The sequence below is a fragment of the Colletes latitarsis genome, chromosome 2 (genome assembly GCF_051014445.1).
Source record: "Colletes latitarsis isolate SP2378_abdomen chromosome 2, iyColLati1, whole genome shotgun sequence".
NCBI lineage: Eukaryota > Metazoa > Arthropoda > Insecta > Hymenoptera > Colletidae > Colletes > Colletes latitarsis.
Window position 1 is genome coordinate 26060923 of NC_135135.1, and position 15567 is coordinate 26076489.

The 15567-nt window shown below is 36.8% G+C and overlaps 4 protein-coding genes across 4 annotated transcripts; 2 read left to right on the forward strand and 2 right to left on the reverse strand.

Annotated features, from left to right (window-relative positions):
• Window positions 1-1463: 1463 nt before the first annotated feature.
• On the forward strand, window positions 1464-6949 carry LOC143351602 (E3 ubiquitin-protein ligase RNF123). Its single transcript, XM_076783291.1, has 10 exons — window positions 1464-2100; window positions 2169-2491; window positions 2644-3621; window positions 3696-3832; window positions 3936-4039; window positions 4205-5340; window positions 5435-5763; window positions 5835-6000; window positions 6144-6290; window positions 6388-6949. The coding sequence occupies exons 1-10, from the start codon at window positions 2003-2005 to the stop codon at window positions 6714-6716; spliced, it is 3747 nt and encodes a 1248-aa protein (XP_076639406.1). The 5' UTR covers window positions 1464-2002; the 3' UTR covers window positions 6717-6949.
• LOC143351605 (sodium-coupled neutral amino acid transporter 7) lies at window positions 6944-9728 on the reverse strand. The gene is made up of 4 exons (XM_076783304.1): window positions 8949-9728; window positions 8447-8807; window positions 8126-8375; window positions 6944-7962 (listed from the first exon to the last, which is right to left on the reverse strand). The coding sequence occupies exons 1-4, from the start codon at window positions 9067-9069 to the stop codon at window positions 7300-7302; spliced, it is 1395 nt and encodes a 464-aa protein (XP_076639419.1). The 5' UTR covers window positions 9070-9728; the 3' UTR covers window positions 6944-7299.
• Window positions 9729-9897: 169 nt separating this feature from the next.
• Window positions 9898-11230, reverse strand: LOC143351607 (bolA-like protein 3). Its single transcript, XM_076783306.1, has 4 exons — window positions 10901-11230; window positions 10537-10663; window positions 10212-10300; window positions 9898-10143 (listed from the first exon to the last, which is right to left on the reverse strand). The coding sequence occupies exons 1-4, from the start codon at window positions 10940-10942 to the stop codon at window positions 10078-10080; spliced, it is 324 nt and encodes a 107-aa protein (XP_076639421.1). The 5' UTR covers window positions 10943-11230; the 3' UTR covers window positions 9898-10077.
• Window positions 11231-12183: 953 nt separating this feature from the next.
• LOC143351606 (uncharacterized) lies at window positions 12184-15428 on the forward strand. The gene has a single exon (XM_076783305.1). It carries the CDS (start codon window positions 13347-13349, stop codon window positions 13845-13847), a length of 501 nt encoding a protein of 166 aa, XP_076639420.1. The 5' UTR covers window positions 12184-13346; the 3' UTR covers window positions 13848-15428.
• The last annotated feature ends 139 nt before the right edge of the window (window positions 15429-15567 follow it).

Here is a 15567-nt window from a genome sequence, read left to right on the forward strand (position 1 = left end):
TCGTGTAAGTATGTAAGACATCGAATATTTATTTATTAAATAAATAAAGCCTTCGAACCTTATCGATTATCGAAATTCTCAAAAACTGTAAGATTTTCAAGACTTCTAAAGCTTCGTATCAGAGTCGAAGTAACTTCCCGCCATTTTATAGATTCGAAGCGACTCGAAGCGTTCCAAATCCCCATCGCTGCCTATAACCAACTAAAATATTGTACTCGTTTATCGAATAATACGCATACAATAACCCGATACTAATGTGCAGGAATTCTGCAATTGTATTTCGAAAAGTAAAACGCTCGAAAATATCACGGCCCAAAGTAAAACGAGTTCGGTTAGAGCAGTGTTTCCCAACGTGGGACAATTTTTAATATTCCGAGTGCAAATAGAAAGCTATATTGCATTCAGTTTCTTCTTTCATCCGTTTCAAGTACCTATTTATATTAGACTTCTTCGGAACTTGGTTGGCTATTGCGTTAGAGGGAGGTATGAAAGGTTGGGAAACACTGGGTTAGACAAAACTAACGTAATACTCTTTATGGTTACTGATCAAATATTAAAACGAATATTATCGTATTATACCCACCGCAATAAGAATATTAAAGCCAATGGATTGTCGCCTTTTCCATTTGTATCATGTTTGTTGCAAGGTCGGGCAAATTTCATTCGCAAACAACGAATAAAGATTCTACGTTCGTTCATAGTTTCCTTGCAGTTCCGTTCGCCTGGATTATAAAACACTCGGTAATACATCCTAATACACGAATGAAGCGTAAACGACAGATTAATTTCAGAACGAATTTAAAATATTTATTCGTTATTACCGCGAATAAAATTTACCCAAATCTAATTCGTTGGAGGAATACTCTGAACCTTGATTTTTACGATGCGTTCGTTTTTCATCGCTTTCGCGGAAGTTGCGTTTTCACGATAGTTTTCCAATGCTTTATACCGAATTGTTATTTCCAAGAGGATTTCGGTATAATTTCACACGTAATTTAATCTCGTTTCTCACGTTGATTTTTAATGTTTCGACCGACGCAGAAGCCTAATTTGACGATTCTCCGTTACGATTAACTGATATTCAATAAAGAAACTTGCAGGCTGTATCGAACGTTAATCCAACAATCCTGATCACTCCCAATGCAATTTCTAGAAACTCGATGCCCACGGTAAGTAATTTTTTTGTTCCCTATCGAAAGTTTCCAGAACTTCGATCTTCAATTAAACGAACATTCCTTTGGAAGAAACGCAAAGTTACTATCCGCGTAGAATAAATTATCCCCCATCGATTTCTCTTTTGTTAATATAATTCGAATTTGTTTCACAATCGACCCAATCGATTTTCACTTTATATGCTTATTGAAACAAAGGAATGATAACACCTCGCTAATTAGATTTGTAAAGTAACACAAATAAGAAGTAACGAAACATTAAAAATGTTGATAACCGGGCATAAAACTGTCCAATCTTGGGGACTCTTTTAAAATACCAATTGTACATTGGAATTTCCATGTGTACGTTATTATTAATGATGCGTGAAAGAAGAGTAAATTAATTTTGTATGAAACACGAATGATCAATTAGTCGATGCACATGTCGCTCGAGAAGCGATAAGAATCTAATTGCATACCACGCGCATGCTTGTTTGCCAACAATAAAGAATATTCGACAGTTTTCCCGCATCGTACGCTGCAATTGCATTTGCATACTTCAAATTTCATCGTTCCGTTTCGACACTTTCTGCGCGTCACCCAAAATCTTTTGTTCCGTGCACGATGGGGTTAACTTCCATTGACATTTAAGCTATTTCGCCGTTTGCAGATCGGCAAATCAAACTAGTAAGGAAAATCTAGGGTGCAATATTGATTATTATGCCTTCTGTATCGAAAGTAGAATATTGGCTGGCCGGTCGATCTAATAAACAAATTACCTTGCACAATTTTGTGAATTCTAAAGCTTGTACCCATTAAATATCTTCAATGCTGGCAATAGACTCTCAGACATGGAAGTCAATGAAATTGTGAAGGACATTTTCAGTCCAAATGTGTATTTAGAGACTATAGATGAAAACTTGAAGAAAGAAAGTTTGAAAGGACTCAGGTATTGATTAATTTTTAAATGTATATGTCCTTCAATTCATAAACAATTTGATTACTTTCGTGTTTCAGAGTATCGGATTATTTAATCTTGGTAAACAACTATATAGATGCCACCCTGTCGAAGAATGCACCGACACAAAATGTAGAAGATACCAGAATTGGCCGAATAGGTCCAAGTTTGGTCAGATTTGACAAATCTACGCATCAAGGGTTATGCATCATTTCCCCTGACAGACTCTCCATTAATTCTAAAAGCAGCTTCTGTACAATGAGAGCAAATGTTGCCGTGTACAAAGGAAAATGGATCTACGAATTACAACTTGGATCTAAAGGTGTTATGCAAGTTGGTTGGAGCACAGTCAAGTGTGAATTCAATCAGGAATATGGAGTCGGTTTGTCTCTTTATTGGTATAATGTTTAAATATAAATTTATCTTGTTCCAACCCATTACTGGACAGAAATGAAACTTCTAATCTACTACCTTATTTTGTATTTCTACTACATTAAACTTGTATTGTAATATTCGATATTTCCTCCTTTCCAGGAGATACTGTTAATTCGTATGCTTATGATGGCAATCGTGTCACAAAATGGAATGTAACCACCCACAAATACGGGGAACCATGGCTGACAGGAGATATTATTGGATGTGCTATAGATATGGATGATGGAACCATTGATTTCTATAGAAATGGTAGAAATTTAGGAAGAGCCTTTGAAAATATATCAATGGGCGCTAGTTTTGCCTACTTTCCTACAGTCAGTCTTGCATTAGCAGAAAATTTAACAGCAAATTTCGGTTCTACGCCAATGCGCTATCCCGTGGAAGGATACCAGGCATTACAAGCAGCTCCAGAGAAAGAAATAATCCAAGCTATGTTGTTATTTAAGTGGCTCTTGAGAATAGTGGAATTGATAAATATACAGGAGAACTTAAACGAACAGAGCATGTTGCAGGATGAAAATATAAGTATTCAAGCCTTCTTAATGTGTCTTTCAAGATCCGTTTTGAAACATACAGGACCCCTAATGACCATACCATACATTACAAACCATATTTCAATCCCATTTATGCAACAACTTTCTGAAACGAATGTAGACTCCTCGAAAGAGTATGTACGGTCGACCGAAGAATCGTCTCTGTTATTAACATTCTTAGATTTATTGTGGGCGTTCCTCGAAGATCACGAAATTAAGGCATTTTTAGAAAGTACAGTACTTTATTTACTGTCTGCGTTCAGACACGTTACTTTGTTATTGGAATATCCCGACCAGTGCGAAAGTTTAGTTCTGTTGACAAAGATTTGCCAACATCCATTGACTCGACAGTATTTACTGCAATATTTGCTTTTCGATCGGGTGAGATTTGCAGATTTCATGCATGTCAAGCCATTGAACGAGGAAGGCTTAGCTAACGTCGTCAGTAACGTATGGTGGGAAACGAATCCTGTGGATTCGACCATTGAAAGCCACAAAACGAGCTACCTGGACGCATGCGAGAAAATAAAAGCTGCCATATCCGGTACGATCTATTTTACAAATGTTTCTGTAGCCTTACATCCGTCTGTCTTTATTACTATGGAATACATTTTGTAGAAGTAGAAATAGTGCAAGTGCAATTATTGCTAACGCTTCTCGACAATTCTGACGGTGATGATAAGAGGCCAACATCAAGAACTATATTCTTAAGAAAATTCAAACGTTTTGTGCAAGAAAATCTTGAATTGAGCCGTGTAAGCGTATATTTTAATGTATAATCTTTTAACTCTTTCCGAGTTCTTATTTTATCGTTATACTTTTGGTCAGTATTTCTACAGAATGTAATCAATATTTCAGCCTCCATTTCCCATCACGTTGTGTTGTTTCCACCGGCTTCTGGTTGCATTCAAAATTTTGTGGAATACCGAAGTAGGGACATCTCCAGTTTACGTGCCTTGCAGGTAAAAGTGGATATAAGGTTCTCTGTTTAGTATATTTGCAATACCGCGAATTCGTGACATTTGAGAAAGAGACAACGATTAATATTGCCTTTTGTATTTTTGTAAGCATTATTGGATCTCGTTTGATTTACGTAATAGAATTTCCTTATAAATTGGAATGGGCAGGGCATTCTACGATGCGTCGATCGATTACTCTAGAACTGAGAGACTAGGAGGAGTCTTGTCTCACTTAAACAAAACGTTCAGAAGCGAATTGCTAGAGCAGTTAGGGCCCGATCACGAAGTGATCGTCGCGTTGGATCAGGCTCCAGATTCGTCCAACGTGCATAACAGAGCGACCAGACTGGTGGATTTACCTATAATTATGTCAACGCTTGCACGAGTCATCAACATCAGCCCATCTGACCAAACTAATTCTGTGATCTTCGAGAGACTGGGATATTTTCCATATTTAAGAGAAGACAGAAGCCCGATGCCATTAGGTCCCGTGGATGCAACTTTGTCTTTGCTCGAACTACTCAACAGCATTATTCTATTTTATCATATAGTAGCGAAGAAGCACTTGGAAAACGTAGCGATTCTCAGAAACAGTATGTCAGAATTCATTTCTGCTATGCAGAACGCGAAAGCCAAATTAGAAAAAATAAAAAAGAACAAAGACCCCGAGTCCCAGTCGATTCATCAAGAATTATCGAGAACGATCAGCGTGTTCAACGTTAAATTGATCGAACAAGCAAGATACATGGCATGGGTTCGCGCTGTTGTCTACTCGGAACAAAAACAATCGCAACTGGCATGGCTTCTGAGAGTGATAATATTAACTTTGAAAAACTCCAGTAAAGAAGGAAACTTGTTCAGCTTCGTACCAGATTTTTTCTTGGAAGCGCTCACTGATCTGTGCGTCAGCTTACGGAATCAAATGCATCCGACTGTGCGCATAGAAAATATCCCGGATTATCGAGAAATGCTGTTGGACGTAGCAGAGTTTCTTTGCGAGCATTTCATGGACCCTCGTATAGTGAATGCAAATTCGAAGAGCACGTTACTTTTAACGCTGGCTGGGTTTGTGTTTAATCCCCTCACTCTGGAAGTATTGGAAAATGTGCCAGAGAAAAGTAGAATAAAAGTAGTCACAAACCTGTTGAAATCGTACGAGAACAGAGCATGGGCAGAGTCAAATTGGATTTTGGCCAGATTTTGGCAAGGTAACGGTTTTGCCTTTCGATATGAAAAGAGTCCTCATCTTTCTGAAAGAATTGGATCAAGATTATTTCAGCAGGAATCAATTTCACAACCCATAAGTATATAACTTTTTATCCTTTTGATAATATGCTTTAAAACATTCGATTATCGATACGGTTACTGATCTTTTCATATTTGTTCCTGGTTCTTTAGAACCATGTCCATCTGTTGTATATCAAGTTCACGTAAAAGATGTGCTACTAAGGAATCCGCAAGCATCTACAAAGTTTTTAAATTCCTTGCTAAATCAGTTGAACTGGGTTTTTTCCGAGTTCATTGGAATGGTTCAAGAAATTCACAATGTCTCGTCGAGACCGGAAAGAGTTTTCATTGAGTCCAGACAATTGAAAATTTGTGCTACGTGCTTCGATGTAACGATTTTACTATTAAGAGTTTTAGAGATGATCGTTACGATGGTTCCAAGTATTTTTAACGATTCGACGCAGTCATCCAGTGAAAATTTGTTGTCTAGACTATGCCAAGTACATATCTTCATATGTTAACGCTTCTATAGTTTCCTTGAAGTGTAATTGTCATAATGTTATTCTTACAGTTACTCTGTCAAGTGTTGAATAGAATGAGTTTGCAAACTAGTTGTTTCCAACATGTTGTATTATTGGAAATACCAGAGTTGGAATCGGTTAACCACTTTCCAATATTGGCAGCAGTTACTGGTATTCTGTTAGCTTTGCTCAATGAAGATATGTCCACTTTTAAATGTAAGTATATACTCTCTTCGATGCGTTTAAAAATTTTAGTAAATATCACGAAAAACAGCCGTGACAGTTCACGACGCGTTAATCGTACCATAAATTAGAGATACGAAATAATTTAATGCAAGAATAATTATAAACTTTGTTAGCGAAAGATGTTACGGAAGTATCAAAGGTGACTCAAACTCTGCTGATGGAACCCAGTTTTCAAATGAGTTCCCTTCATTTTATGTTGGGTGATTCGAAAGCAAAAAGTAAAAAAGAACAAACTACGAAGCCGTTTTCGTTTGCGAACTGTAAGTATAAAAACGTTCGAATACTTCCGTGCATGAATATATGAAATCGTTATTAAACACAAATGATCGATAAATTGATATTTGACGCTCGCTGTAGATCCGGATAACGTAACGAAAGAAGAAATAAAAATGGTAGAAGATATGATTGAATATTTGGATGAATGTCGTGCCATTTTGCCCGATTCGAAAATTTTAAGCGACGACGATAACACGTGTACCATTTGTTACGCGTACCCCATAGCGGTGATATTTAAACCCTGTCGCCATCAAACGTGTCGTACTTGCATCGATCGACACCTTTTAAACACCAGAAAATGCTTTTTCTGTAAGGCGACCATCGACGAGGTCGTGGACCTCTCTGGTAACATATTGTACGATTTTATCAATGAAAGTTTAAATTCGGAGCAATCCACGGAATCATTTTGATGCACCGACAAACACGTTTAACACTAAATTTACGGAACATTGGCTGCACATATTTACGAATTCTGCAACTTCAAATATGGGACCGAAAACGCGTAAATCTAGTGTTAAAGATCTTAATGCATCGATGAACAAACCCTGATGCGTATTTTGTTCTAAAGTAATTTATAATAGTAAATTTTTTGTAAAGATCACGATAGACTTTAGAGGGGAGTAATATATTGTATAAATAACTACGTAATGCTTTATTTATTTACTATTGCTCTCTATTCTAAGGTATACAAATGTAATAGAAAAAATAAACGATCACGTCTCGGTTATAAAACACGTTTTCAAAAATAATAACACAGCTGATATAGTAATAAACGTTATATACATCAGTCTTCTGATTTTCTTTGTGCTAGTAATACACTTAAAATTATGTACGAACGTATGATAAAAAATGTAAAATTAAGTCTTATAATGCATTCGACAAATAACAGAATATCGATAATTTTGCAAGAAATTATTAAAAATTTTTTGCCTTATCCAATTCTTCATTCTCTTTAACACTTTTATGGCAGTTAATCAAATTAAGTAGAACTCACTAACTACATAAACTTTCCCTGAGCTGTCTAAAACCAGTTACTAGTGGCAGTTTTTCCGATGTTTTTCCGATGTTCAAATCTCTTATAGCTTCTACAAAGACAACACCAGAAACGAAAAAACCGAGTGCAATAATAATAATTGCAAAAATAATCAAGAGTCGATCTTTGTTTAGATGCAATTCCGAATCTTTCAGAAGAATATTTTGAAACAGACAAATGCCTGGGAAGATGAAGATAAAAGCTGCCGATAATACTCCTAATAAATTAATGACTGGTGAAATATCTGGCACTAATATCGCAATCGCCAGAGACAATACATACCAAATCAATGTAATAAAAACTTGAAATCTATCACTAACATTAAAACTTGTTCTAACAAGACTCATGAGAGCATCGCGACCGCAGTATAAAACAATCGGATACGTGGTGAAATTTTTAACAGCTATAAATATGATTGCTATAGTGAGAACTGTACTTTTATCTGTATAACCTTGAAGTATATCACTAGGAACCTTTCCAGCACCGAATGTCGCGTATCCACAGACACCAGCCACTGTGTATACAGCGAAACAAATAATCATACTAATTACAGCACATACTGCAAACTTTCCAGGGCTTCGATCTTTCATGCAAGCATACATCGGTATTGCTGTCATGTGACTCTATAAATGAAATTTAAAAGTACAGTTAATATTCGTAAATATCATTTTTCATACATTAAGCATACAGCCAGTCATGAAAATCATTGCACACCTCTCCTAAACAAGTCACTTTAACCAGAGCATGAACAAAAGGTTTAAAAGGTTAATATTGTCAAAAATATACCTGATACGCGAAACATATTATTGGAATTATTTGAAGTGCTTGATATCCATTGTCAGGCCATATTTTCACTGGATTAATAAGAGATTCGGTTTTCGTTAAGTTTTTGTAAGCAATCAACCATGTTACATATAGAACAGTTATACAGCCAACAAAGCTAGCATAACTCAAAACATCCAATTTCTTAAAAAAACATAACGGTAAGATGAATATGCTACAAGTTACTGCTGTGACAAATGGTCTGGATAAATACCTGAAATATTCAAGTTGTGAATAAATAAACATAATGAAGCATTTCTGAAAACATAATAAAATATCAATTACCAAGTATGACAGTAATCAAGTCCATAATAGGTTGCTAAAACTCTATCAAATTGATCGCCAACAATTATTAAAAATGTCAAACAACATCCAAAACTATATATCACAATGAACAAAGCACACAAGAAAAGCCACCTATGTCCACAAAATTCTGCAAACGTATTTTGCATATTAGAAGTGTTTGTAACATCACTGCAGTTTGCCAGAATTACAAGTGTAGCTGTAATGAAGATAAGTAACAGAAATTGGATGATAAGTGACATAGCTATTCCCCCGGCTCTGTCGAACGCCTGTGGAAAATTTAAAATGCCTGCTCCTAATGTAGCATTCACAATTAAAACTATCGTACTCAATACATTGGTTCCTGCAAGTATTATGGTCTTTTTAAAACAAATTCAACGCATTCTATCCATTATTATACCGTAATATTATAGTTCTTTGTAATATAAGACATATTATAATGGAGAAATTAAAAACAATTACAAGGATAATGAATACAACATACCTGATCGAACACATTGGTGATTACGAACAGACGAACTGTTTCGGGCAGTACATAATATCATATCATTTTGAATAAGTCGATCAGTTTCTCTGACTAATCTGTTGAATATTTCGAAACTCATGTTTCACGAAACTATAGATGTACCGAGCGGTTATTTCTAACTAACAATCAGCCTCGCTTCTATCTTTGATAATGCTTTTCTTTCAGTGAAAGGGAAACGTTTATCGATAAGGTACCCACGATCTAACAGTTGGCCAAAGGTCAATTTAGGAAGAACACATGCTGTGTTTATTGTTTTCACCACCGCGTCAATTCGTATTCATAACGAATCGTTTAAAAAAAAAATTACAATCCAAGAGCGGAGAATAACTTTTTCATATCGTACGTCATTCGAAGTAAATTTATTCTACGGTTTATATAACAATGGTGCATTTTACGCGGGAACATTTTAAAAAGAATAAATTTCGTAGTTCAAAAGAGTTACTTGTTAACTGAACGATCCCGGAGATAAGCTTACTGGACATTATGAGAATCAGCTGTTCTTCATAACCGTCTGGTAACGAGTGTAGGAAGCGCGAATTTTTACAAATGTTCAAAACATTATTGGACTGATAAAAGTAAGCGTGGACAGAGAAAGATAGAGGTTAAATTCTCTTTCTTGCAACATTGAGAATCACACACGCTTGCGCGCATGTATCTCTGTGCATACGAGCATTATACATGTATTACGTAATAATGACATAAATATCCTTGCTAAATTGCTCCAAGATTGTAAAAATTATTAATAATTTAAATCTTCTGTGTATTAAAAAAATTTTATTATTCACAGATATTTTGAAACCTAATTTCTACTATGTATTTAAGAAATAAAAATAAAATCATACACACAACAACAATAATAATAATATATTAAATAAAACACGAAACTATGGCATATAATTTATACTTATATACACATATGTATATAGTCACATAAGTTCTAAAATATTACATGGCATAGTTTCTTTTATTTGGTATTTGTATAACAGGAGTTTAACTTATAGGTATATGCAAAATTTACAAAACTTTGTACATCTTAAACATATAATTGTATGTATAAGAAGCAGTTCTCTAAAGAATTAAAGAATGTTTAAGAATCAGGAACACTGGTGTATATCCGTAACCCATGCATGTCTTTGATCTCTTCTTTAAGAGCCTATGAAAGCATAATTGTAATAAAAAAATACAGTAAAACATGAATCTTTCATAATTATTGTTCCTCACTTCATTAATCATTCGATGTTGTTTCATAGTATTCAATCCCTTGAATTCAGGAGCAATCACATTTATTTCAAACATTGCACCGCATCCCCCTATAAGAATAATTAAGTAGTTCTAAATTTTTACTATGCAATGCGGATAATATGCTCAGAAGAAGAGAATTATTTATAATTTGTATTGTTACAAATGAATTAAACACAATATATTCCTGTTGACTGCAACTACTTTGTATTACCACATAACCTATGATCGTATTACCATAGTTATGCATCTAAAGAAAACAATCAGTTCCAACAAACGTGGCTAAACGCAAAGCTTATTATTTTACCTGACACGTCGCTTACTTCGATAAGTTTAGCTTGAGGGAATTTATTCTTTAAAATTGCTACCATTTTTTGTTCAGCTTGTTTACCAGCCAATGCTCTATTAGGGCCATTCCATACTCTGGATAGGAGCTGTAAAACTTTTATTTTATTCATCTTTCGCATTCTCGGTGAGTTTGATTCATTTCTTTGTTTTAAGTGGTTTGCGGTAAATGAAAAAATGTTGCTAATTCCATCGAATTTACAGAATAAATGTTCAACGAATCGGCTTCACCATATCAACAGGGAAAATCATAAACTTTCCCCGGTTATTAAGCAAATTGCACGATAGTAAACGTACATTTACGTGAAAACGTGTTTCGTACCTACCGATATATGACGGAAATTTGACATAAATACACGACCGAACATAGTTATTACGATAGGTTGTGTTAAATCGAACTTCGTTTGTTTCAATTCTTCGAATTTTTGGCTTTAGAATATTGCCTAACACGCGATAGCATGCGAATAAAATCACACAACACACATTCCTGTAGCGATCAGCTGATTTCTAACGAGTGTAATAGCTATGGCGATTGGAGCGACGTCAAGTATCCGTGTTTTAAAATGATACGATAAAGAAGATGCAGTTTTGTACGAAGTTTCTATAAGATACATGTAGAGAGACGTGCATAGGAAATTGTTACTAAACAACATTATTTTTTTACCTAAAGCGTACGTAGTTCTTTTGAATTACCATCAAACTTTTCCTAAAATATGAAATCCCACACGAGGACTGCACCAACGTCATCTGTTAAGAGAACGAGAGAAAGAGAAAGAAAACGACGAACTTGGAAGATAAAAATGTTTGTTAATTGGGGAAAAACATAGCTTAAATTGTTAAAGACCGAACTATACAAACGTATAATTTATTTTCATTTTTGAATCGATTTATTAAAAGCAATATGAATTATTAATAGAGCAAAAATTGAATGCACTTTTAATTTTCTAATTTTCGAAAATAGGTGAAGAAAGATATAAAAAAGTAGAGATTCATCTCTGTTGATTCAAACGAGGGCTTGAAAAATGTTATAAAGAACTTAAATTACGAACTATATTGGTACAAGTTAGAGTTTGAAAACTTGTTAAAGTTCTTGTATCAACTCTCGTATAAGTTCTATAGTATGTAGATTGAGAACCGTTTCAAAATTTATATGTATATGGAGATTCTAAAAAATAACGGTTATGGAACCCATATGAGAGCTGATGTAAGAACTTTAACTTAAACCAACATAAACAATTATTTTTAGAACCTTTTCAAGCTCTGGATACGACTAACATAACCTTTTCTGCAATTTTCTAGTTTCTAATCAATTGAAGGTTTTCGAAACGCCCGCACAACAGATTACGTTGCTCTACGCATTAGTGTAATGAATGATTCGTTAGTTGCGGATAAATGTGCGCGTAAACATATACACTGCAACTGGCGATCGAGATGAACGTGTGTGCGCACGCATGATAAACTTGGCAAAGGATGACGTAGTTAACACGACTCGAGTGTAACCTTGATCCGTACATTGCAAATTCTCTCTCTCTCTCTCTCTTTCTCTCTCTCTCTTCACCCTGCAACCCCTGATCCTGGTATGTATTTCGTCCAAGCCTCAAGTATTTTAGAGTAAGAACGGAACTCGCGTCCAGCAAATTGTCGCACACAATAAATAGTTCTCTAAACTTAATCAAAAGTCTCGTAATGCTTGATAAATACAATGATACAAATTGTTTCCTCTGACGGTTCGACACAGCTTTCGGACACGTAGACAAGGAAATGACATAGGTATTATCGATTCGCTAGACCTCACGAGTTAACGGTTTGTTTACACGAGCGTGGGGGAAAGTGCGCATGCGCCGCAGAACCAAAACAATAATAAGAGAGTACCTAGAAGGTTCGTGGCTGGCGGACGAGCGGTCGGTTGCTTTGGGCGTACGAGAACGCTGGTCGTATCTTAATTTCTCTGTGTATGTATATACATATATAAGCCAGTGGAAGAAACGTTAAACCTTTACCTTTACGAAACCATTTGCTCGACGATCACTCGAAACTATAGTACACGTATTCTTCGATTCTCCACGTAACAAGCTAGTCGGAGGCAGAGTTGGGTCAAAACGTTTGTTGTTGTGCAACGTGTCTTTAAGTTGAATACAATGTGATTAAGAAACGACGTTGCGGAGTTATCGTGATCGAAACAAGAAGAACAAAGTGGTAAAAGTGTACGGCCAAGCGAATCGCTGTTTAAAACACGCTCGAATATGTGCTAGTGTTGTTCGTTCGATTCCAGAAAGCGGAGCATAAGCAAAACTTGATGATCGTTCGACGTTCGAGAAAAGGAGAGGCCCAAGAGAGGGGGAAGGATACATCGTGCGTATTTACCCAGTGAATCACGCGTTCTATGCGATTACGAGACACGGCTGGTAGTATAGGCCATCTATGTTTATACGAACGTTCCTAAATACGTTCGTAAACATTGACTGAATGTCGAGTCAGAGGAACCATGTACGCCGGTCGAGCAGTTTAGTTACCTGTGTCGATTTACGTACGCGAGAAACGAACGTATAGCTCCGTAGAAAAGAGGCGCAACAACAACGTTCCGTATGTAACTAGAAAAAAAGAGAGGTAGAAAGGGAAAGAAAGAGAGAGGGCAATAACACGTTGGCCGAGAGAGCGCAGACTTTATTGCGAACGCTGGCTTTTGCTCGGTATCGCCAGACGTGGAGGTGTAAACACGTTCGTGCCACTGCCCTTTTGTTCTCGTAGCCGGCAAACGGGGGAAAGTACGACATGCCAAGCGCCGAGGAAACTACATACTTGATCGAAGTGATGCCAGACACGACGCAGGATTTCCTTTCGCGCGACGTGGATCTCCTCGTCTCACAGATCAAAGAGAATCTTCGATTGTCCAGCCTCAAGGCTAAATCGAGCATCGGTCACAAAAATCGACCCTCGCCCTATCAGATACCGTCGAGGTCGTGGGCAGACCCGAGTAGCTGCGAGGTTTGCGGCACGAGGAACACCGGTGCTCACGATCATCGCCATCATATAAGCCATCACCACAAAAGACCCAACGCCAGAGAGGACGATCCTTACGCGCTCTTGCAGGAATTGCTTAGAGAAGGTGGTTTAATAAAAGAGGCCGTGAAGAGACTCCAAGCGAATCTGGACGAACTAGAAAATTCAGAAGAGGAGGATAACCAACAGCCGACCGTGTACCGAAGGAAACCGTACTTTTACGATTCCGAAGATGAACAATTGCAACCTGTGTACGAGCCGCTCGAACTGTGAAAATAAATCGTGCGTCGATTTCGTTCGTGTGGGATTTAAAAAAGAAAAAATTTTCGGTACGAATCAGGGTTGAAACTTTTGGTTCTCCTTTAACGGTCGTTCTTTCGAAGTGCGTGCAAAGTGTCGTTAGACGAAAGAAAGTACTACGAGGTAAACATAATCAGCCAAGAACTCGCCTTACATGGCCGTGTTTGTAAATATGATGGTATGTTGTTATTCGAAGCATCTCACACGCGACTTCGGCCGACTTCGGCAAAGATCGTCGGCGTATCGACGATCCACGAGGCTTACGTGGAGACTTATGGCCGCCTCGGCTCGAGTTCCCGGACTCGATTTACGTGACAGCGTTCATCGTTTCGTCCCTCTTTAAATAGAAAGAGTTCCTGAGTGCTGCTCGTGTCTAGGGTAACAGAAGAATTCCTAACAATCAGTGACGAAATTTAAACGAAAAATCATCCGCATAGTTGTTCGGTCGTCTTGTTTTTTCTATTTATGTCGAGCCGTTCTATCATATTTTCGATCTTTAAACACGCACGGTAGCTATTTAAATGAATGAAAGCGTAGTAAACAATAACACAGTAATCTGTCTAACCCCGTACATCCATGCAAACTCATCTGTTACCTCTGTTATACAAATTCTAGATTTCGTAGTAACGTCAAGTACGGGAAACGAATACGCGTATTAACGGAAAAGTATCCTATAGGGTATTAGTTGAAAATTTTATTCGAGTTGTTCGGATTGTCCGGTTATTGCTAGGGAAATAACAGAGTAAAATCGTCTGAGAATCAATCAACGAAATAGAACACGTTTGCGCGCAGAAGCGTCGCGACTCGAAGGGTAGTGATCTCATTTATTTGTTGGCAAACAGCGATATTCCGTTGGTTGAATTACATATTCGATTATTGTCTACGATCTTATGCTGGCGATTTGACCGTTCAAAGTATTTAGCAAATATTATTTAAGAGACGAAGCAAATAACGCGAGCGGACGAATATGTTATTACGACGACCGGTAAGCTTTACGTTCGCTCTGCATATTTAATACATAGTTATTTATCACTAACGATTGTTAGCGACGCAACAAATGCTGTACGCGCGTGTAAATTTATTGTATATACAGTGTACGCGCATGCGTGCCGGTTTAGCGGTATAGTATGATTTATTTACGATATCGGAACCGGGGACCCGGCGCAGTAATCGATTTTTAAGTGGCACTTGCGTGTGTTCTATGCTTGTACACATACACAACATACACACACACATACACACACATATACACACGCGTTATCGAGTTCCGCAAGCAAGATAAACTAGTAATTAATGCGTCACACGACTCCTGCAAACGCATTGGTTTAAATCTCCGTTCCGGTGAACATATGATTGTACGTATGAATGAAGACAGTGCATTTTTCTTTAATGCTGTGTGATCGCGCCTGCGCACGATGATTATCTAGAGGCAATGAGAGAATTTGTCTTTGAATTTACCGTTATAGTGTAAATTAAGAAAACTATACCTCGTTGTGATGGTCGGATTTATTATCCGACGAACCTTAATTATGAATAAAGAAATTAAAAATTCTATTCTGACTCTTTTCATGGCTTTCCCAGTTCATTGTTTCGTAGAAAATTCTTTTTGTACCTTCAATATCGATACGTTAACATTTTTATTATAATAAGTCAAGTTTTAAATAAATAGTTACTGAGATATTTAAAAATAAAA